This window comes from Lepus europaeus, chromosome X (genome assembly GCF_033115175.1).
Source record: "Lepus europaeus isolate LE1 chromosome X, mLepTim1.pri, whole genome shotgun sequence".
NCBI classification, from domain to species: domain Eukaryota; kingdom Metazoa; phylum Chordata; class Mammalia; order Lagomorpha; family Leporidae; genus Lepus; species Lepus europaeus.
In genome coordinates this window covers 49,452,014-49,476,424 of record NC_084850.1, presented here as the reverse complement: position 1 = coordinate 49,476,424, position 24,411 = coordinate 49,452,014, and the positions used below count along the sequence as shown (strand labels likewise).

At 38.8% G+C, this 24,411-nt stretch overlaps 1 protein-coding gene across 1 annotated transcript in view; it reads right to left on the bottom strand.

Moving 5' to 3' along the window:
• COL4A5 (collagen type IV alpha 5 chain) overlaps positions 1–16,787 on the bottom strand; it is a 236,696-nt gene extending 219,909 nt beyond the window's left edge. Inside the window, exon 1 of the mRNA XM_062183543.1 lies at positions 16,540–16,787. Within this exon, the coding sequence (XP_062039527.1) occupies positions 16,540–16,620 (81 nt within the window). The 5' untranslated portion in view covers positions 16,621–16,787. The remainder of the gene's footprint in view (positions 1–16,539) is intronic.
• Between the last annotated feature and the right edge of the window lie 7,624 nt (positions 16,788–24,411).

The following is a 24,411-nucleotide window of genomic DNA, read 5'->3' as shown; positions in this document are numbered from 1 at the left end:
ATTAAAGGCTTCACTGTTATTTTCATTTTGGCTGTTGCCTTAATCAGCTACTCAGATACTAGTAGCTCAGCTGAACTCCTGATAATATGACTGTTTAAATGAAATCAAATAATCTTTGATAAAAATTTAACATTAATTGCTTTTTGAAAACATTCCATACACAGGAATGAAAAGAGACTTCCTCAATCTATATTATGTAACTATAGAAAACTCACAGTTCACATTAAAATAAAATACTGAATATCTTCTTCAAAAGACAGAGAACCAAAAATGGATATCATCCCTTACCTCAGCTATTAAAATTGCACTTGAGGTTCTAGTCAGAGCAATAAGGAAGCCAGCACAAAAAGTAGGGATTCGAAATGAGAGAATATAGCTCTATTTGCAGATAGTATGAATGTATACATAGAAAATCAACATAACTGATGCAACTACTAGAACTATTTAATAAATTCAGTAATGCTGTTCTATATCCTGATTAGAGACTACACTTACACTGCTGTATGCTTCTGTCAAAAACCATAGAAATGTGCATAAAATCAATAAATTTTTATCATATATAAATTGTTCCATAAGAAAAAACAATTAGGGGCTGGTGCTGTGGTGCAGTTGGTTAATCCTCCACCTGCGGCACCGGCTTCCCATATGGGATGGTTCTAGTACTGGTTCAAGTCCCAGCTGCTCCTCTTCCAATCCAGCTCTCTGCTGTGGCCTGGGAAAGCAGTAGAAAATGGCCCAAGTGCTTGGGCCCCTGCACCTGCATGGCAGACCGGGAAGAAACACCTGGCTCCTGGCTTCAGATTAGTGCAGCTCTGGCCCTTGTGGCCATTTAGGGAGTGAACCAATGGAAGGAAGACCTTTCTCTCTGTCTCTCCCTCTCACTGTCTGTAACTCTACCTCTCAAATAAATAAATAAAATCTTAAAAAAAGAAAAATTAGTCCTATCTTAGGGTAAAAGGATCAATATAAAAGAAAATATATGTCCCTAACTTAGCAAGAAGCAATCTAAAATAAAATTTTTAAAATGATATCATTTGTAGTAGAAATAATTATGTGTATAGGAAGAAGTTAAATAATGTGCACTACTCTCTGAGGAGGAGTTATTAAAGAATACCTTAATTAATGGGGAAGTTTACAGTATTCATGGATTTAAAGAAACCAATAATTTGAAGACTACAAATGTTTCCAAATTGATCCATAGAATTGTTCAAAAACCACAAAACATGTTTTAGTAGAAATTGACAAGATGAATCTAAAATGTATGTGTAATAAATTGCCAATATTATACCTAAGTCAATCTTGAAGGAGAACAAATTTAAAAGATTTATATACAGGTCTTAAAGAATTTTAATGCCAGAGTAATTAACACAGTGTGCTACTGGCATAACGATAGACAAATGGATCAACAGAATAGAGTTCTGACCTTAGACCTGTACACACATTCAACTGATTTTCAATAAAGTCATTGAGGCAATTTAATTAAAGGAGTTTTCTTTTCAATATACAGTACTGGGAAAACTGGATATCTACATAAGAGAACAGACCTAAATAAAAAAATCTGAAGCTACAAAGATTCTAGAAGAAAAAAAATGATATCTTTGAACCTTAAGAGTTTATAATTTTTTTTCAGACTACAGACAAAAGGCATTTGAAAGGAAATGGGCATAAGGGAGCTTTCTAGGATAAACAGAAATGGTCTATATTTTGTGCATATCATTTTATGCAAATTACACCTCAATAAAATATTGTAAAAATGCAAAATAAAAGTTCATAGCAGCTTTACTTTAATAACCACGAATTGCAAACCACCCAAATCTCCATCAATGAAGTGTGGTATAGTCATTGAATGGATTACTTCTCAGCAAGAAAATACTGAACTATGGAGACACATCATAATATTGATGAATCTCAAAATAATTACAGTGAGTAACAGAAGCCAGGACAAAAGAAGTATATGTACCACATGATTGTGTGTGTGTATATATATATAAAACTCTAGAAAAGAGATCAGTTGTTACTTGGGATGAAGTATAGGAATAAGAATACAGAGATTACAAAGAGGCATGAAAATCTTGTGGTGTGATTTGCATATTCATTATTTGGAATATAGTGATAGATTAACAAGTATATACATGTCACAACCCAAAGTGTGCACTCTAAATATATTCACTTAATGGCATGTGAGATACACCTCAGTGATGTCTTAAGATTATAGAAGCAGATCTGAATTCAATAAGAATATCCCTTCTAGCAACCATAACAATAGAATCTTAGAGTTAAAAGAGACTTCAGGGGCCGGCACAGTGGCATAGCTGGTAAAGCCGCAGCCTCCAGTGTCAGAATCCCATATGGGCGCCAGTTCGAGTCCCAGCAGCTCCATTTCTTTTTTTTTTTTTTTAATTTTTTTTTTGACAGGCAGAGTGGACAGTGAGAGAGACAGAGAGAAAGGTCTTCCTTTTGCCGTTGGTTCACCCTCCAATGGCCGCCGCGGCTGGCGCGCTGTGGCCGGCGCACCGCGCTGATCCGATGGCAGGAGCCAGGTGCTTCTCCTGGTCTCCCATAAGGTGCAGGGCCCAAGCACTTGGGCCATCCTCCACTGCACTCCCTGGCCACAGCAGAGAGCTGGCCTGGAAGAGGGGCAGCCGGGACAGAACCGGCGCCCGGACCGGGACTAGAACCCAGTGTGCCGGCGCCGCAAGGCGGAGGATTAGCCTAGTGAGCCGCGGCGCCGGCCCCAGCAGCTCCATTTCTGATCCAGCTCTCTGCTATGGCCTGAGAAAGCAGTAGAAAATGGCCCAAGTCCTTGGGCCCCTGCACCCACGTGGGAGACCTGGAAGAAGCTCCTGGCTCATGGCTTCGGATTGACACAGCACTAGCCATTGCAACCATCTAGGGAGTGAAACAGTGGATGGAAGACCTCTCTCTCTCTGTCTCTCTCTGTCTCTCTCTCTCTGCCTTTCCTTTTCTCTCTGTGTAACTGTGACTTTCAAATAAATAAATAAATCTTTTAAAAAAAGAGAGAGAGATTTCATAGGTATTACAGCCATCTCTTGACAACCATGGAAGATTGGTTCTATGACACCCCTAACAGAAACCAAAATCCACAGATGCTCAAGTCTCTTATATAAAATGGTGTACGATTTGTGCATATTCTTTTTTTTTTTAATTTTTTTTGACAGGCAGAGTGGACAGTGAGAGAGAGACAGAGAGAAAGGTCTTCTTTTTGCCGTTGGTTCACCCTCCAATGGCCGCCGCGGTAGGCGCGCTGCGGCCGGCGCACCACGCTGATCCGATGGCAGGAGCCAGGTGCTTCTCCTGGTCTCCCATGGGGTGCAGGGCCCAAGTACTTGGGCCATCCTCCACTGCACTCCCTGGCCACAGCAGAGAGCTGGCCTGGAAGAGGGGCAACCGGGACAGGATTGGTGCCCCGACCGGGACTAGAACCCAGTGTGCCGGTGCCGCAAGGCGGAGGATTAGCCTAGTGAGCCGTGGCGCCGGCCAGATTTGTGCATATTCTTATAAACCTTAATTTCTAAATTACTTATGATACCTAATACAATGCAAATGCAAATCGTATGTAAATAATTGTACTGCATTGTTTAGGAAATGATAAAAAAGGAAAAAGCAGTTTGTGTTCAGTACAGATGCAAATTTCTTTTTCAAATACAGTATTTCTTGTTCCATAGTTGTTTAAATCTGTGGATGCAGAACCTACAGATATGGAGGGCTGGACTATACTAACAAAATAACATTCACCCTACATTTAGGGACTTTTAGTAATGAGACACTAGTATTACTAAATAGCTTAATCACTATAAAGATCCATGATATAGAGAGCTCCTGTAATTTAACCCATTGATTCTAGGCCAGGCCTCTTGGTGCTATGCATATGAATTTACTCTTCATCCAAATTGAACACTCATCCAATAGTTAACTATTGAGAACCAACTATCAAGTCCTTTAAAAATACATAGAGGTGTGGGGCCAGCAATGTGGCATGGTAGGTAAAGCTGTCGCCTGCAGGGTCAGCATCCATATGGGCACCAGTTCGAGTCCTGGCTGCTCCACTTCTGATCCAGCTCCCTGCTATGGCCTGGGAAAGCAGTAGAAGATGGCCCAAGTCCTTGGGCCCCTGCATCTGCATGGAAGATCCGGAAGAAGCTCCTGGCTTTGGATCAGCCCAACTCCTGCCGTTGCAACCATCTGGGGAGTGAACCAGTGGGTGGAAGACCTCTCTCTCTCTCTCTCTGTAACTCTGCCTTTCAAATAATAAATAAATCTTTTAAAACAAAAGGGTTCACAAAGGTGGGTATTGTGGCAAAATGGGTTAAGATGCTACTTGGGATAGCCACATCCATAACAGGGTATCTGGGATTAAGTCCTGGCTCCTCTACTTCCAATCCAGTTTCCTGCTAATGTGTCTGAGAGGCAGCAAATGGTGGCCCAAGTACTTGGGTTCCTGCCTCCCACACGGTAAACGCAATGGAGTTACTGACTGCATGCTTTGACCTAGCTATGACAGGCATTTGGAGAGTAAATCAGCAGATGGAAGACCTCATCCCCTCCCCTTTCTCTTTCTCTCTTTCTTAGTCACTCTGCCTTTCAAATAAATACATATATCTCTTTTAAAAGGGCACAAAAATAGAATTAAAAGATGAGTTTATTTTAGTACAAAAATTTTTTAAACCCATACATACAAGTGGTCTTCAAAATGTTCATGAAGTTATGTATTATGAAAAAAAAAAAACTATGCATCAATTTCCAAAACTTTTGCACTAGAATAAACTTATATAGTTGCATTTCCATCAACTTTTTGAAGTATCCTCAAAAGAAACCAGTCTATACATTTTGGTGAGCGAAAAGATATGTAAGACAAGGACCTCAGTTTCGTGGATTTTCCAATTTAGTACCTAAAAGTAACTGATTTTTAGCTGTCTTTATTAGTATCTCCTCTGCTATGGTTTAGATAGCAAGAATGTTTCTGACTTAGAGCTGGATTGAAGAGGTTGGAAAGATGAGAACTATTTGGCATCTCCATTTTGCTTGGTACTTTAACAGCATCTAACTCAATAAATAAAATCACAAAATAATATTACCAGCTCACCGATTCCTAAACCAGAGCACACACTGAAGTCTGCAATACAACTGAGGGAAGATGGCATCCATCTCTACCTCTACAACTACCTAACTGTATCTTTCACCAATCACTTCATTTTATTGTAAAATGATAAAGTTGGTCTCTGTAGAGTAGCAGTTTCAAACTTTTTGGTCTCAGGAACCTTTTATTAAAAGTTATTAAGGAGGGGCCAGCGCTGTGGTGTAGCCGGTAAAGCCGCTGCCTGCAGTACCGGCATCCCATATTGGTGCTGGTTCTAGTCCTGGCTGCTCCACTTCCAATGCAGCTCTCTGCTGTGGCCTGAGAAAGCAGTAGAAGATGGCCCAAGTCCTTGGGCCCCTGCACCCACGTAGGAGACCCAGAAGAAGCTCCTGGCTCCTGGCTTTGAATCCTTGCAGCTCCAGCCGTTGCAGCCAATTGGGGCGTGAACCAGAGAATGGAAGACCAGTCTATCTCTCTCTCTGCCTCTCCTTCTTTCTCTATGTAACTCTTTCAAATAAATAAATAAATATTTTAAACAAAAAGAGTAATGAGCTAGGATTTAAAAAAATTATTGAGGAATGCAAGAACTTTTGTTCATGTGGATTATATCTATCAATATGTAGCATATATTAAAACTGAGTAATATTTAAAAGAATTATCTTCTTAGAATTGTAACATGAAATCTGTTCTTTTTATGTTAATAAAAGTTATAAAAAAGAATAGAGTAGCACTATATAATATTAGCTATCTTTCTGTAGAGATATAAATGAAGACAAAAATAAATTGCCAAAACGTTAAAAAAAAGAAGTAGTGATAGCAAATATCCTGTTAGGAGAAATTTTTTCAGTTGTTTCACCACTGGATATGATCTTAGCTAAGTTTTATTTTTGTAGATGGCATTTATATGGCAGAACATGTTCCCTAATATTATTTGTATGTTGAATGTTTTTATCACAAGGATATTAGACTTTGTCAATTGTATATTTGTAATTTTATTACTTCTCTACTAGTTAACTCTTTTACAGCATGTGCTTCCTTGCTTTTAATAACAACTGTCTTATAATTTTACCTTTTTCTGAGAAAAATAGTTCTTTTGATTATATTTTGTAAAATATACCTTTTGTATCCTTTCACTTTCAGCCTTTTTATGTAACTGAATCTTAAGTATGCAGACAGCAGATTGCTGGATAATTTCACATAATATTCCAACCCATGACTTCTGATTGGAAAAATCTGTCCATGTTCATATAATCATCAATTTATAAAAAAGTAACAATAAATCCATACACATTAACATAGCTTTTATGAAAACTAGGTATATTTCTCAAACAAAAAATATGAAAAGAGAAATTGTTTTACAGTTTTTTGCCAACCTCTTTACTTTGTATTCATTCTGTTGCAATATGCTGCTTTGGTGAAATATACAAAGAAAATCTGGCTTCGTGAAGCTATGGGTATTCTAACAACCTCTTCAGATGATTGTGGATGTCTTTCTTTGATACAATGCTGAAGTTCAACAAGTGGTGAACTCTTACAGTTAGTTGCAATGCAGAATCTAAAATTTTATCAATTTTTTGTACATTATTAATTGAAACTCATCGTTCTATCTTGTCATTTGAATGAATCTTTTACCTAAACATGATTTTCTCACATCATTCATTAGTCATCTGGAAAATGTTGTCCATTGAGATACGCAGACCTTCCAAAAGTTAACACATTTTATAGTATACTATCAAGAAAAATCATACACACGAATATAATAACCAACGTCATTAGAAAAGTCTAAGATCTGGGAAGTTGTCATGCTCACTGTGCAGATTTCAGCTTTTGAAAATGCTAATTCTTAATTGAAAGGCTCAGATTATTCATTGGTAGCAAATGCTGCCAGTAGTTTTCCTTCAAGTGATAGACTCACTTTGCTCATTTTAAAGAAAATGGCTGCCAAAAACCCAAATCTAAATAATCACACTCGGTTTCAGTTATTTCAAGCAAAAATGTGTTTCACACAAAAAATCAGCTAGTTCACACAACTCAAATAATCACACAAGTACTTTTCCTAGAAGCAACTCTCGTACTTCAGCAACTGAAGTGCTTTGCACATACTTTCCATTTTGCCATGCATAATGTTAAAAAAGATGTACACTCCAGAGTCTAGTTTAATAAAATTAAGGCAGGAGGGCTGGCTCTGCACAGTTGGTTAAAGCCCCACTTGAAATGTCGGCATCACATAGACCAGTTCAAGTCCCAGCTTTTCCACTTCTGATACAGCTCCTGGCTTATGCCCCTGGGAAAGCAGTGGAAGATGGCCCAAGTACTTGGGCCCCTGCACTGTGTGGGAGACCAGGAAGGAGTTTCTGGTTCCTGGCTTCAGCCTGGCCCAGGCCTAGCCTTTGTGGCCATTTCAGGAGTGAACCAGTAGATGGGAGATTCTCTCTCTCCCTCTCTCCCTCCCTCTCTCTCTCTCCCTCCCTCCCTCTCCCCTCTCCCTCTCTGTAATTCTGCTTTTCAAACAAATAAATAAATACATCGTTTTAAAAAAATTAATGCTACACTGAGGACATTCTTAGGCAAAACCAGGCTCTTCCTCCTTCAGCATGTGAAGGACACAACTACTAGGAAAATTTGGTACAGTGTACCAATAGATTTGCCCACCATCAATGCCACTACAATTTTTAAAAGTAAAGAAAATCATAGTTGCTAGGGCTTGAATGCCCCCCCCCCAAAAAAAATTCTTATGTTAAATCTGCAAGGTGATGGTGTCAGGAGGTGGGACCTTTTGGAGATGATTGGGTTATGGGGCAGCATCCTCATGAGTGGGATTAGTGCCCTTTTGAAAGCATCCTCAGGGAGACCTTCATCCCTTCCACTATGTGGGAACACAGCAAGAAGGTATTATCTATGAACCAGAAATCAAGCCCCCACTCGCCAGAGAATCTGCCTTGATCTTAGGCTTCCCAGCCTCCAGAATTATGAAAAATAAATTTCTGTTTTTCAGAATCCACTTAGTCCAAGGCATTTTGTTATAACAACCCAAATGGACTAAGACAGTCTTATTCTTAAAATATTCCTCACATTCCCTGATAGGATCTTACAAACTCCAAAGGTTCGTAGATGACACTGACAAAAAGAATCGTTAATGTCCCTCCAGCTTTAACATGTAAATATACAGTTAACAGCTTTTATTCATACAACTGTATAAAATATTAGTTTCCCTATATAATACATGTTACATTTAATAAATACACACATTTCTTACAAATCTTTTGTATCAACTGCTCCTGAGGACAGTCACATGTTCGTAAAGCAGGAGCAGTTTCTTTCTCCTGCAGCCTTTCCCACCCCTCCAAAAGAGAAAACCTCTTCATTTTATTCAGATTTTTCTCACCCTCCAAACTGTACAGGAAGTGATGTGCTCTGGCAGGAAAGAGTCGTGTAACTGACTGGTCTAACTCTTCTTTTATGGTCATATTCTACTTGCCAATGCATTGGTATAAGAATATGCACTTCTAACCAACGATTCAAAAGGCTTTTTTTTTCCCTTCAAGGCAGAGGTATGGGACTCCTAAGAAAGTTTCCATAGCCAATTAAAAGGGATACACATGGGGCTGGCATCATGTTACAGTGGGTTAAGCTGGCACTTGCAATGCTGGCCAGTTTGAGTTCTGGCCACTGGGCTTCCAATCCAGCTCCCTGCTAATGTGCCTGGGAAAGCAGCAGATGATGCCCCAAGTACTTGGGCTCCTCCACGCCCCCTACCCACCCCCCAACTCTTGTGGGAGACTCAGATCCTGTTGCAGCCATTTGAGGAGTGAGCCAGTAGATGGAAGATCTCTTTCTCTCTAACTCTGCTTTTCAAATAGATTAACCTTTCAAATAAAAGGGATACACATAAACACTTCATACTCTCTTTTGACTGGATATTGTGGTGTCTGCATGTGATCCCTATGAGCACAGCAACCATTCTACACAAATGAATGACACTAGGACAACACACTGGAAGCGCAAGTTGATAGGCAGAGTATCCCAGATCAGGGAAATGGAAAGAACCTGGGGCTCTACTGGCTAAATTAATTAACCTTGGAGACAACCTACCTCCAAACTTATTGTTATGTGAAGCAAAAAAATGTCTTTATTGTTTAAGAATGTCCAGTTAGTGTTTTCCTCCCACTTGCAACAGAAAGCAACCTGACTGATATAAACAGGCACTATTATGGCTACATTTGTCACACAAAACCCTTCAGTACCTCAATTAGATTGTGAGGTTATGGACAGAGTAGAACCCTGCTAAACGAGACAAGGTTCATATCAATACAGAACTCACTAAACAACTTTTCACTAGTATTCTCCCATTAAGAACACTTTCTCCCCCAAAACTAACAGAGCTCCTTTACTACTCAATTATTGTCATAGATGCCACAAGACAATCTGGAAGCAAATCAAGCAATTCTCTCATTGTTGATTAAATTATGAAATGATTATAAATGCCTTAGACTCTCTTACAGCCTTATTTTATCACCCACTATCAAAACCTAGCGTAGCACTTGCTCATAAGTGGTGCTTAATTCTTTCTATGTTAATAAGCAAATTTCTGGAAAATAAATTTACAAGTTAAAAATTAAATCTAGCAAAAGCCTGTTTAATTCATAATATGTGTCTCTGGTTGTCTTTAATTAGCAAATAACAAGGGATTTAGGTTCCCACTTTAACAGAGTAGCAAGGGCCATCACAGACTACCCTTTTGAGTAAAGGCCAGCAGAAGCTGCTACAGGAACAAAGAGCAGTTGAATGTGGAGAGATGTGGAAGGTAAATAAACTCAAGCACTGATGCATAAAATGAGAATCTGGTTTGTTCAAATGAAAGGAACCTGTGTGCTAGATATCACACTAAAGGTATCTCTTTAAAATAAAAAAAAAAAACCTCAAGAATTACCCCTGTTAAAAATAAATCTTCATAATAAAGATTTAGCCAAGTAGCTTGGTGGCTCATTTATAATTTTAATTAGAAAGAATATCTTCTCAAAAACCACTGCTGTTCCTTCATTACTAGTGTCAGAAAGGGGTGAGATGATGCAATGATTGCATTTTAAAAAGAAACCATTAGAGGATAAGGAGCAAATCAACCAACCAACTGGCAATCTATTGAGCATCAGTTTCATAGTTACTGTTATCAGACAGGAAAAACATTATTAAAACTGTCTCATAGGCATTCATATAGACCACTGATAGCAGTATAATTGCTGAAAACCATTCTAGAAAGTTAATTTGGCAAGAGCAGATCCCTATCATTCAGAAGCTTAAAGTTTAGCTATTCAAATGCCACCTGGAAAAACCTCACTGTATAACAGTTTGGGATTTTGCAGGGGAATACACTTGAACTGCACAAGCTGCAACACTGGCAAGCAGGCAACTAAGTCATTTGGCGATTGAGGAAATGCAGGAGGAAAAGAGGTTAATAATTAATAGGGGGGAGTTTCTGGAGTATAGCTAAAGGGGAGATGAAAGGGAGGGCCAGTACCAGTCTAGGCAAAGACACAGTCATTTAAGTTTGTAAGCTTAATAGGCAACTACAGTGTAGAGGCTAGTATAGGGGCGGGAAAGAAGAGCATAAGGGACTCCCATTTCAGATACATTCACAAAACTGCCCTGGGAGAGGAGGCATGACAGTGGATTTGTACATTATACCTTTGTTACAGCCAGGAAGAGGGCAGCAGTAGAGGCATTCATGGAGAGCAGGCTCCACCTTCTGTCCAGGGGGAAAAGTAGGGAGACGCACCGGTCACAAATTCAAACCTAGGTCCTTAAGGACAAACAGCCTAGGCAGTTATAGTAAAGACTTAGGAAAGATGAGCCAGTGATGAGACTATCTTTAAAATCAAATCAAGTAAGCAGTTACAGAAAGGGGTTAAGAAAAAGGTAAGTGGGAATTATTCAATTTTTCAGCATGATTTTTCTGTTATCTATCATATATGAAATAGGGACCGAGGGAAAACTCATGAACAGAGCTGTAGAACCTGAGACAAATCAGTGATTAACTGCATGACCTTGGGCCTCAGACTCCTTCTATATAAAAATGGAAATTGTATTATCTACCTAACAGGGTATAATACAATAACAATTCTAAAAAGTTATCATAATTTATCTCTTGATAAGGCCTTGGTAAATATCAGGGTCTACTACATGTATCAAAGACTTGAAAAATACTGATAACTGGGGCAAGCACTGTGGCCTAGTAGGCTAAATCTCTGCCTGAAGCGCTGGCATCCCATATGGGCACCAATTCATGTCCAGCTGCTCCTCTTCCGAACCAGCTCTCTGCTATGGCCAGGGAAAGCAGATGATGGTCCAAGTCCTTGGGCCCCTGCACCTGTGTGGGAGACCCGGAAGAAACTCCTGGCTCCTGACTCCTGAACAACCCAACTCTGGCTGATGTGGCCATTTGGGGAGTGAAGCAGAGGATGGAAAATCTGTCTCTCCCTCTCTCTGTCTGTAACTCTACCTCTCAAATAAACAAACAAAATCTTTCTTTTAAGGTTTTTTTTTTTTTTAAAGATCAAAGGCAGAACTACAGAGAGAGGGATAGAGAGAGATCTTCCATTGCTGGTTCACTCCCCAAATGGCCACCAACAACTGGGACTTGGCCAGGCGGAAGCCAGGAGCTTCTTCTGGGTCGCCCACGTGAATGCAGGGGCTCAAGCACTTGGGCCATCTTCTTTCTACTGCTTTCCCAGGTGCATTTGCAGAGAGCTGGATCAGAAGTGGAGCAGCCGGGACTCGAACCGGTGCCCATATGGCCTGCTAGTGCTGCAAGCCGGGCCTTTAACCCACTGCACCACAGAGAGGCAGCTCCAATAAATAAAATCTTTCAAAAAAATACTGATACCCTTTAGCTCACTAATTTCCTCAAGAAGGAGACACTAATGATAAAATAATTTTAAAATGTGCAAAAAGAAATGAGAGTATTTCTTACAATGACTAAAAGTCCTGTTATCTTAAAATATATTCTACAAAAGTGAAGTGGTAAATAAATTGTGGTGTGTACAAATATAAGTAATATGTAAACAATTTCAAATAAGGTTTTAAAATTAAAAATTTTAGTAACACAGGAAAATGCTTGATAACTGGAAAATTTATAAAACTGTATATATAATGTTCCAACTTATTGCTTATTTTAACTCACTTTTATAAGAGTATATTCAGAGGAAGCAATATCACCAAAAACAATGAGGGATTATTTGTGACTATTTATAGAATTGTGGACACATTTTACTTTCTTCCTTATACTTTTCTATATTTTCTAAGTTTCCAGCATTGAACATGTATTATTTTATTATCAGATAAAATCAACATGTAAATTGGTTGAATGAATGAACAAAGACACAGTTATTACCTCCAGATAGTCTATAATCTAAAAGAAAGAATAGACAAAATCCCATGAAACAAAATGCTTGTGAGACCAAATGTTGATACTCAACTGAAGAGAAGACATATATTACAAAATTTCAAAGATGGGTACAATCAGCAATCAATATGACAGTAAAAGAATGTCTCATGGGACTTTCTTTTTTCTCACTGACATGAAAATTCGATGAAGGCAGAGACTTTGTTCTATTCGATCCCCTGTATCTAGCACAAAATGATTTTGTGTACAGTACCCCTCCATGAAGATAGAAATAGAACATAAATATAATTCTTTAGTACTTAATAGTTGCTGAATAAGTATCTAATGAATTAATGTAAACATTATGATGAAATGGGGTAAAGGCTTGGATCCATAAGGTTGTAATAAAACATAGGAATGTAATACATCCACAGTGCCCAAAAGGTTATAGGTGAACTCACCTAGGCTAGAATGGAGTGATTATACTGGAAAATGTAATGAAAACTACAGTTGGATGAGGGGAAAGATCACAATTGACCTCAAAAATTAGGCAGAGTATTTGGGAGTTAATGTAGTAAGAAATGGAAAGTCATTAATAGTTTGCAATAGCAATAATAAAATCTAAAAATAATAATAAATAAAAATATTGCAAAACAATCAAATCTAAAAATTACCAAGCATTTACAATGTGTAAAATGCTATTCAGAATATCTTACACATTTTTTCATTTTATGATCAAAACAATCTGTGAGAGAGGTACTCCTGCCCAACTTTTTCCAATGAAGAAATTTAGGCTCAAATGTTATGATTTTGCTGAAGGTCACACATCTACTTACCTACTTGCCTGCAGAGGCCAATCTCTTAAAGATTATGTAAAAGACCTGTACAAAACATGTTTGAGAGATACCAGACAACAGTAACATCCCACTACATCAAAGGTGTATGTTTTATTCCGTAGCATTGGACTGGAATTAGAGGCATCACTATGAATTCATGATCTTTAACATATACAAGGGTGCTTTAAAAAGTTCATGGACATGCAGATATGGAAAAATGATGCACAAATTTCAAAAAATTTTTACACAAAATAAATTCATCTTTTAATCCCATTTTCCATGAATTTCTTAATATATCCTCTTGACAGAGACTGTGGGAAAGTGATATAAAAGCAGGTATATGTCTTTGGATACATATCCATGTTTCTTAATTTTGTCTGCTGTGAGGCCTAGATGCAATGACACCTCAGTATCAATGAACATGCTAAGCACCTAGGTTTTGGTTTTTAAATACACACCATTCTCCATTCAAAAGAATCAGAGCTCCTTGGAGAAATGGCTGATTCCAATGTTGGGACAGGGAAAGTAGAAAATAAGCCCAGAATATCCTGTGTTGCCTGAAAATAAGCAGGTGCTAAAAGAAATGATTGGAAATACATTGAAAAGATCTAGGAGCCAATTTGGAGGAGCTCCTATTAGACAAATTCTGGGGTAATTTCAATAAAAATAACCCATGGAATAAAATATTATGTCCATACTGCTATAAATAAACAGCTTAGAAACTAAATACATAAATAAATGATGGAGAAGGGAAAGTTCCTTAATACAGAATTGTATCAAGTAATAAATGTAGAAAACAAAAATCACCATTTGACAAATGTAACAATAGTAATCATTTTGGCAAGAATCATCAATGCGTGATAAAATTAGTGGGCAAAAGTATGATGAGAAATAAAGTATTTACACTGTCTCAGAAGATCACCCTGCATGGTTTCACAAGATCTGTTCACTTTGCAAAGGGAAGAAATACTGATTTTACAGTGAGTAAACCTGGCAGACGCTATCTTAACCAATTTATCACAGGTAACTCAAGATAGAGTCTCATATCAGACATCAAAAGCTTAATACAAACATGAAAAAATGCACACACTCTTACAGTCACAGGACATATACATACATAAATATATGCATAAAACTAATGATACATAGGTGGCTGAACTGTCACCAACCTGCTCCCCTACCGTCCAGTTTTACTGTGAAGGTCACCAATATCCCCAGAACTAGCATGTTGAGCAGATACCAGTCATATTTTTGAGGTGATTGAAACACTTGTCTAACTAGAGTATTGATGTGTGAAGCAGGAAAAACAAGTCCCTATTTTAACAGAGGCACAAAATCCTAATGATAGGAAAACTGTATAAAATGTTCTTTTAAGAATTATATAGGATGAAATGGGAAAAAATAATTACTTCACGAATGCCTAGTTGTTACTTTAAGAATCCCAAAACACAAGCTTGCTCCCAAGTTTTGTCAATCATAAAACCAAATTTCATTTTAATATAAATAGATTTCATTTTAATATAAATTGATGCATAGTATTATACATTCCTGTATATAATTAGCATCTGGTGCTCAATATCAATAGCAACATCAAAAGAAAAATAAGATAAATATTTAATCAAACTTCCACAAAATTTGTCCCTGGGGCAATTGCCATAGGCAGCAGGCACCAAGAAGATGTTTTTAAATGAACTATTTTCATGAACATAATTGTACTTTTGTGCAAAGGCCTGTAGCCCCACTGACTGGCTAAATCGTGTTCCATGAAGATGCTGTGCATCAAAAAAAGCAACTTTAAATCAGTTATCTACTTTGATGGAGCAAAAGGATGACATGCATGTTTTAAAATATTTGAGATGCATGGTTTTGCAGCAGATTTGCCATCCCAATTACCTTGTGCTTAGAGTAAGATCAAAGTTTTCCTATCTTGAGTACACACTTTCTGAAGAATAGAGAGGGCAGTGTGATGTGAGGCATGCTGAGTGCAATAGAGAAACGAGACAACTAACTTAAAAAGTGGACCCAAATACATCGTACCATAGCAGCAGCATATAAAAAATGATCAATCACTCAACCATGTAAAGGCCTAAGCCATGATCTCATCTGAAAGTGTTTTAAGAACAATCCATTATGATCACTCAAACGTAACATTTAAATAATTTGTAACACAGTTAATTCCTTAGAGGTTAAGTGAAATTAAAGATGATGGGCTTCAGGCTGGAGAACATTTTCTCTGACAAAGTCATTCATTCCTTTACATCTGCCTCTCATTCCCAGAAGGATAGAGGATGGAACTACACCCCCCACACCCCCCACTCCCCACCCCACCCCCGCTAACCTTCCAGGAGATACACTGAGGTTTTAATTCTACATTCCTAAATCTGGCTGGAACTTTTTGCTCTGTCTTTTCACATGCATATCCTCCCCCACTCTACATTCATCCAGAAAGCTCATCCTCTTTTCAACAAAGAGAATTACTCTCCTTTAAATAGTTAATGGGCAAATTCTCAAGTTTTTCAGGTGCCTCGGTGAATGTATACATAAAAAAAAAGTAAACAAAAACTTTGAAGAGAGAGAGAAGAAACAGCAAAAGATCTGAAGCCTGAGGCCCTGTATCTTTGCTTTACTCTTCTTGGTATGCTACCTTCGCATTTGTAAGAAGGATGTCAGAAGGGGAAAACAGGTCAGTGGCTTTCCCGACCTCAGGTGGGGGTAGGTTCATGTTGCTTAAGGACAGAGCAAAAAGCCAAGAACCTCATGAGGCCTTTAACACTTTGATGGAAGCTGGCCTTTTAGAAGACCCCAAAGAAATATTAAGCTATAGGCAAAGTTTAAAGAGTGCGTGGGCTGGGTTCAAGTCGCGAAAGGTTAACCGGAGGCAGGGAAACGCTGGCGACAGGAGGGGGAGGGGGTGGTTGGAAAAGTTTTAAATATCCACCAGAGCCTAGTGATCCATTAACAGGCATCCCCCCACCCCGGCTGTGTTCCTGCCCCTAGACAGAGCGAGCTGCAGAGAAACAAGCAGCCCTATTTTTAAACACTTAAAACTCTCCCCTGGACTTCAGAAGGCTAGAGTTACCAGCGCTGGAAATAATGTTTCTTCCCAAGCAAGTGAAAGCAAATTTGAATTCCCTCCCCAGGCCGAAGAGAAAGGAAAGTTCAAGGGACAGACAAGCTGTGGCTTGGGCGTGAGCGTGCGGTGATGGAGTTGGAGGGCGAGGACTTACCGCAGCCTCCGCAGGCTGCCCCCAAAGACTCAGGGCCAGTAAGAACAAGCCGGCAGCCAGGCGGACTCCGAGCAGTTGCATTCTTCTCCGGCTCCCGCAGTTCCTTCAGCACCCGCACGAAATCCCCGACTGACTCTGACCAACTGACATAATCTTGAGGTTTTATTGGGAGAGAGCTAGAGCCGGTGAGGGACAGCGAGGGTGTCCCAATTGGGCCGGTCGGCTTGGGTGAGGAGAAAGCAGCTTTTTAAGAGTAGAGAAAAAAAAAAAAAAAAGCTCTTCTTCCCTCCCCCCTCCCCTCCCCAAAGCTGGTCTCTGGGGAGCACTTTTCTCTTCGGTCGAAACTTGCAAACTTTTTCCTCACTCAAGTCGTGGAGATCTACTTTCCTCCCCCTCTGGCCCCCGCACCGCCCCCTCCCCACCGGCACCGGGGAATTTGAGTATCACTCCGCCACAGCGTTAGACTCCACCAGCAACCTGCGAGGGAGTGACGCTCAGCTATTTGGGGGAGGGAAACTTCCAAGCCAGTTGACTGAGCACCAAGAGTCACAACCAGGAAGCTTTTCTTTTCGAGGTTTGCGCCTTCCCTTGATACTACTCTTTCCTGCCCAGTCCCACTCTCACTAGTGCGAGCCCCCAACCCAAATACAAATAGACCTGAGCTGGGACTATTTTTTTCAGCGGATGGATCTCAGACGGACGGTGCTTTTTATTGTTAATCATTAGAAACAAATTTTGGTCGCTGCTCCCCGGGCTGCTGGTCTCCTTTGCCTTCCAACTGCTTACAGGACAGACAGTTTCTACATACTAGCGGATGTGAAAATACTGGAAATATATAGATATGGGTATATGCTTATAAATGAAGTAAGAAAATTAACAAATTATGACAGCTTTATGTGTGCTATATGCATATAAACTTCGGGGGCATTCATGGGTATCAGAAATTACTATACGTTGAATAATACTATAATACATTCATATCTTTACCTATTTTGAATGCCATAATTAATATTCATCTCCTATATTGAGCTAGCGTAAGAGCTATTAACGCATTGTAGTTATGTTTCAGAAAGATTTAGGTAAAGGAATTAACTTTAGTGCAATTATCCTTAGAATTAACATAAATACATAATTGGAAATATTTTTGAGGAGTTCGTGGCAGTGGAAATGATGCCTCTCAAGTAAAGTAGTCTGGAACATTACTTTGATAATTCTGATTTTTAAAAGTGCTAAAATGTCCAGAAAATACTTCATGTGGACTCCTTGGAGAGTGTTGCAGGAGTTTGCAAAAGAATTCTTCAGAACACTTCTGTTAACTCAGTCCCTAAGTTTAACCGCATTAGTGTCTTTCTAGCATTTAGAGCTATTTCATGTGGGCCCATTCATCCTTAGGTTCCACCGAGCTTAGAGTAGATTTAAAACTCGATAAGCTGCCTCCATTCCCAAGAACTTAGTGTATAATCAATTAAAATAGGGGCTGTGCGCATTAGGACATGTGTGCAGGGACACTGCGGGGCCCATTTATGTAGTAGTATGCCTAAGTCTGTGTAAGTGCAAATTAGCAATGGTTTATGGCAATCTATGATGTGTAGTTGCTTAAGTCTTAGTGCGTAAGTCTCTAGGGGCCTGTGCGTGAAGCTGTGGAGACGCTGGGGACTGTTGTGGTTCCAGGGGCCTGAAAGAGACACACACAACCCGCTGCCCAAGGTGGGGGGGGATGATTGACACCAAGCAGCCCCGCCCCTTTCCCCTCCATTCCTTCCTCGCCTGGTGCATGGAACTATCTCCCGAGTGCGGCAAGTTGTAGCGGGCACAGCGGAGCCTCTTTCCCTTTGGGACACTTCCTTATCTGGAAGCTGAGTTAAGTTTCTCTCGAACTGCAGCGCTTCGCGCCGTTACCCTGTCCTGAGTAAGGAAGCAGCCGCCAAGCATCAGCAGAGCCCCGATGAGCCAGAGCCACAGAGCCGTTTAGCAGTCTCCCGGGACCCAGCTCCGGAGGAGCCGAAAGCATGCACCCTGGGTGAGCTGTTGCTGCCCTGAACTCTCCTCTTTTCCACTTCGGGCTACTTTGCCAGGCCGGGGCAATACTTGTACTTCTGTCATTGCAGTGAAAGTGGGAGCAGGCATCCAAAAGGGGTCGGGGAGCTATCTACCCGCAGACATAGGATCCCGGAGCTTAGAGAGCCCGTACCACTCACCCTCCTTCCCCTTTCAGGTTGTGGCTGCTCCTGGCTACGTTGTGCCTGACCGAGGAACTGGCTGGAGCGGTGAGTCTCTTCCTCCGACCCCTTCCCCTCCTCCTCCTTCGACCCTCCCCTCCATCCCCACCTCTTGTGTTTGTGTTAGGAGGTTACAGTTGCACCGGGAAGCAGAGTTCACACCACTCTACTTTTCTAGTGGGAGCTAATGGTGTTCTTGGAGAGAAAGAGCATGGTGTCAAGCTAATTCCCTTGGGACCCAGGCATTGCTTCCTGCCTAAAACTTTGTAACTGGTTGGGGAAATGAAAGTCGAAGACACCAGATGCACACATTTCTTTCTGAGTTTCTTCCTGGACACCTTAAGATGACTGACATCTGATGCCTTCCTCTGCATAGATCCTCAAAGCAGAAGAAATGCAATTTTCCCTGGTCTACCCGACATAAACTGGCACACAAGTTTGGGAGTGGGAGGAGAGCACAAGCAGAGGGACTTGAAAGTGCAGCGAAATTTCTGGGAATTAAACTTAAGTATTTGCTTGTGAGTCCTTTGACAGCACCAGGTGACAACATCTGGATTTGTTACCCATCTGGATTGAAGTGATATCCCTAGATGGTGTTCATTTTCTGCCTGATGTTTCTTTCCTTTTTCTGGTTTTCTGCGTCATCAGAAAGTTAAAAGTTAAAGTAGTTAGATTAGAATAAAATGCTAAAAGTGAACACGTTGTAGACTTCTTAGGTTATCATCTGTCAAATCATGTAAGGACTGCAGGCAAAGGAATTTCTCTAGACATCTGGACAAGAAAAGTTTAATGGGTTCCAGAACATAGGGGAACCTCCAATGGAATTACTAGGATAATTTCACAAACGTGGAGTAACTAATGGAGTGACTGGAAAAATCAGAGATGCTGCAGTTTCCAGTTGCACTGGCTACTTAGGCTGGCAGAAATTTAGTTAACACCTGAACTCAAATATGAAGTTGTTCAGCTGCTGAGTACCACTGTATATTAAAATACCTCCTTTCTTAATACCCAGTCATTCACTACATAGATGACACATAAATATGTATTCCAAATATTTACCTTGTGATTTTTAATAATTTTAGCTGATTGACTCTTTATTTTAATATTTTAAGAATTTTAAAAGTCTTCATAGAGCCATACTTAATTCAACCTAACAGAATCACCTAATATGTTTGTAAGAAAATAGATTACTTGATCCTAGAATATGTTGTCTTTAAGAAAATACCAGAATGAAGTGAAATGGTTTGTGAAGAAAAGATAATGCCAGAAGACTTCAGTTCTAAAGCTTGTGACCCCTTAGATCAATATCAGCTCTCATGTAAGTAAATTCTAGTCTTTGACAGTAGAAATACTGATCCAGGGCTCTGCATACTTCTCCATGTGATGCCTCCACTACACAAGTTTAATTATGTGTTACCTTGAGGCTCAGTACTACATTTCTTGAAAATGCCAGGTTCTGATTAGTTAACAATTTGTCCAAGAATCTTGTCACTTCAGAATGTCATGTTCAGGCAGAATACCCTTCAGTAAAACCTTTATTTTCAGACTTTGGCTGATCTTATTCAGTGTACTTTTGGGAAAATACCTACAGATCATTCAGGATAGCTGAGGACTTCGCAAATAACACATCTTATCGTTTGATATCCATAGTAGCTGCTAGCAGGTGAAGCTTTTAATCCTTAAAAGTATTGAATGAGTCTCCAAAATCAAGCACTGGTTTGATGTGTAGTTTTTGGACTCTACTTCATTATTTTAAAATTGTCAATGTGATTGGCCTGGTAAGACTAAAATAAAATTTGAGATGCTCTGAGAATATTTTTTACCTCATTTATGTTCAGAATCGCTTCCTTCACTGTTGTTTACTTATGCGCAATATCTTTTACATTGTAAAGCTATTTTTATTTTGTTTCTGGAGACATGACAAAGAGAAAGGGGGGAGTCAAAGGATAAGTCCTCAGAAGGTGACTCTTTTCATTATTTGACAGCCTGCACTAGATTCTTACCTATGTTGGCTTGATCTCATCTTCTACTCTCGATGTCATTGGATCCCCCATATGTTTGAGTGTTTTTCACCATTCAGATGGTTTTAAACATTTGAATTCTATGTACTTTATTAATGGAAATTGTTATTATAAATTGATGACAGGATATATGTTATGTTTCCCCATGAGAAAGTCTCACTGTGAGAATTAAATGACCAATAACAGAACATTGGTAAGTATCTAAAGAAAGGGTCGTTTCGGTGCTCTTGAGCTCATACTTCTTCAGGGCATACAAAGCAGTTCTGTATAAAAGACTGGAAAACTACATATTAAATTCCAGTACTAAAAAGTGAGCATCCATTAGATTTATTTTAAAGGAGCGATGATCTTCACTCAGGTAAAATATCTGCAAATGTATCTGAATGAAAGAGAGCTGAGGATTTCAGAATATCCATAACCATCTTCAGTTTTGAAGACCCTAACTACCTAAAGGACTCTCTTAGGCTAGGCACAGCATGTAAAGATTTATTTAAACAGAATTGCCAGCATTCTAGGAGATTGCATTCTCAGACAATGGTGATTATGTTCCTTAACAGACAAGATGCTTAATGATGAAGTGTTATCTGACATACTAGCATTGTGCTAGAGAAGAGATTAAAAAAAAAAAAAAACAAATCTCATCATAGGCCAACATATCTAGAAGATAAAATATATCCCAAAGAAGTCAGAGTCCTTATATTTTCTACCCACTTTGCCCCTTTCCAAATGACTTCCCATGAAAGCCTGTAATACATTCAAGCATACATACTTAAAGACGAACACTAAGTGGGAGAAGAAGGAAAGGGGAGAATACCTGTCTATTGCCCTTTCTGCAAGAAAGTATCAGTAAAATTGCCTAGCCACATTCAATCCAGGTCTGATAGAAGTACCAACTTCTTTCTTTAGAGTTATAACTTGCCCAGGTGATCTGTTCCACTGATTTTCCTAGTCATTATAGAAGTCGACAAAGGATGAATATCATGATAAGACAGCTAGAGCGGCAGAAAGTTTCTTTCTACTCTCAAGATCAAGAGAAGTATTTGCCTTGTTTGAGGCATTGTCTATGAATTTTTACATAATATTCTACTTTCCCTGTGAGCATATATCCTGTATGAGCTATTTATAAATAATTACAATATATAATATATGTATATGATTATATACATATATACAATATGTTGAGATTACAGATGATACTGTCAGATATATGAGCACACCATCAGGTAAATCACTAACTGACTAGTTAATAGGTAGGTAATAGGTGATTAGGTAATTCATGGATGATAATATTTCTATATTATTGATGGGTCAAATAAAAGTATATTTTAAGACAAGAATGTAGGGAGGAAGTAATATATTATTACTTGATATTTTACTAAAGAAACAGATGTATTAACATACTACAAATTTGTTTTATTTTGTATTTTGATGATTATACTGCGGTATAATTGGTTTCCTTTGTAACTCTATGTATTTCCTTATATATATTTAAGAATATGATTCTAAAAAGTAGTTTATGCAATTGATTTTTACAGTAAACAAATTGTCTCTTTCTGAAGTTCGTTCACGCTGAAGGGATTAGTGCTGACGATTGGTATCAACAGCCTTTTGAATTTTAGGCATAGTATAAAGTCTCTAGTAAATACACCCATTCTTCTGTAAGTTTACAAACCACAGAAGCAAAGTATGCACTATTGTCTTAAGTACCTCATTAAGATAAAGACAAAACTGGTTGACCTATTAACTATCAATACATTCTAGGTTTTTGCTTGCCTGAATTATATGAATAATCCCATAATTTCACCATCATCTTTGGAATATAGACTTTTTCTTTGCCATATAGATGATAAGACATACTCGTATAAAAAGTACATACTAGGAAAGCAGCAGACTGTATTAAATTATCAAGTCCATTTTAGCTGACTGAATGTCTCAGTGAGGCAGAGCATAGGGTTTTAACTTGTTTCAAGTCTAACTAAATGTAAGTAGAAAACCTGACTTAAGCGTGCCCAAGGGAAAATGGTGATGGGAAAATTAGCTAAGAGCAATTATCCACTCTCTTACCTTCTTTAATTCATCTCTCTCCTGAGGTTTCTTTTTTTATTCTGCAAAGAATATTGAAGTCAATTCTAACATATAAACAAAAAAAAATAGTTTCATTTGCCTCAGTAAGTCTAACCCCCACAGTTACATTACTGCTCAATTCCTGGTGATTGCCTATTCTCCTTCATCAGTCATTTGCGCTTCAACATATTATGGTCTAAAACGGACTCTACACCAAAATTGCCCTCTTTCAAACTACTAAACGCTGCCTAAATACCAAGCCCAATGGGTTTTTGCAGTTCTCCCTCTGTCTTTTCTACTGTGTTATTTGACAATTTCCAGCCATTCTGAAACCTCCTTTCTTTCTTTGATTTCCATGACACTATGCCTCATTGGTTCTTCTTATAATTCTTCTGATTTTTCTTTAATTTTACTCATTCAACAAATATTTATTGAGCAACCACCATTGTCTAAGTAGTATGCTAGGTCATACAGACACAGTAGTGAACAAGTTAGGCATGATCTTTGCTGTAATGGAGTTCACAATTTGCATCTCTCCCTGGTCCTAAAATGGTGGCTTTTTACAGTATTTCATCCATTTCCTTCTTGTTTAGCTCTAAACCTGTATTTCAAATTGCCTACTAAACCCTTATATGTGTATTTCAGTGAATTAATGTATACAAAGCACTTAAAATAGCATCTGGAATTTAATGTAAGCACACAAACAAAACCAGTGGTCATCAAATTTTTTTTGGCCCTAATACAGTATATCCAAAAACGGAACTATTTTTCTAGTTCTTCCCATGACATTGCAGTCTACTGAGATCTTTTTTTAAATCTTTGTTAATTGTCATTGCCATCCACCAGTTTCAGCAATCAACTTTCATTATGTCTACCCTTCTCACTAAGTCCCATTGCTCATACTAAAAATCTATAGAATCTAATTTTTCCATTCATTTTCTCCTCTTGAAAGCTTCATCATCATACAATGATAGCTTCCTAACTGGTTTTTCTGCCTCCTGACTCCATTCTAATATCTACACTACCACCACCAAAGTTTTTTTTATTGATAATATAGCCAATTAGAGTATATCTTGATTTAAAACTTTTGTTGGTTTCCTGTTTCTTCCAGGATAAAATACATATACTTGGCTTGGCACATTTAAGAACTTTCATTATCTGACCCCAGCCACCTTTCTATTGTTTCTTCCTGTCACTCCTCTTTCCCAAACTCATAGTGTATATTATACTCTCACCATACAAAATCACATTATGTTCTTTCCCAACTCTCTGCTCTTTTATGTACTGTATATTCTGTCTGGAATATCCTTTTCCATCATTTCTATCTTTATCTGGTGAACTTCTACTCAATCCTTCATACCCAGATCAAATGTCACTGCTTTATGAAACAGTCCTAGACGTCTAAAAGGAATTCATTCTTCCTTCCCTTGTGCTTCCATGGCTCTTCAGGAACATTACCCTATGGTGTTGAAATCTTTATGCTTATGTAACTAGGTTTTCTCTCCAGCCTTGTACTTGCAGTGGCCAAGCAACTCCTAGGTGATCAATAAATGACTTCAAATGAGTAA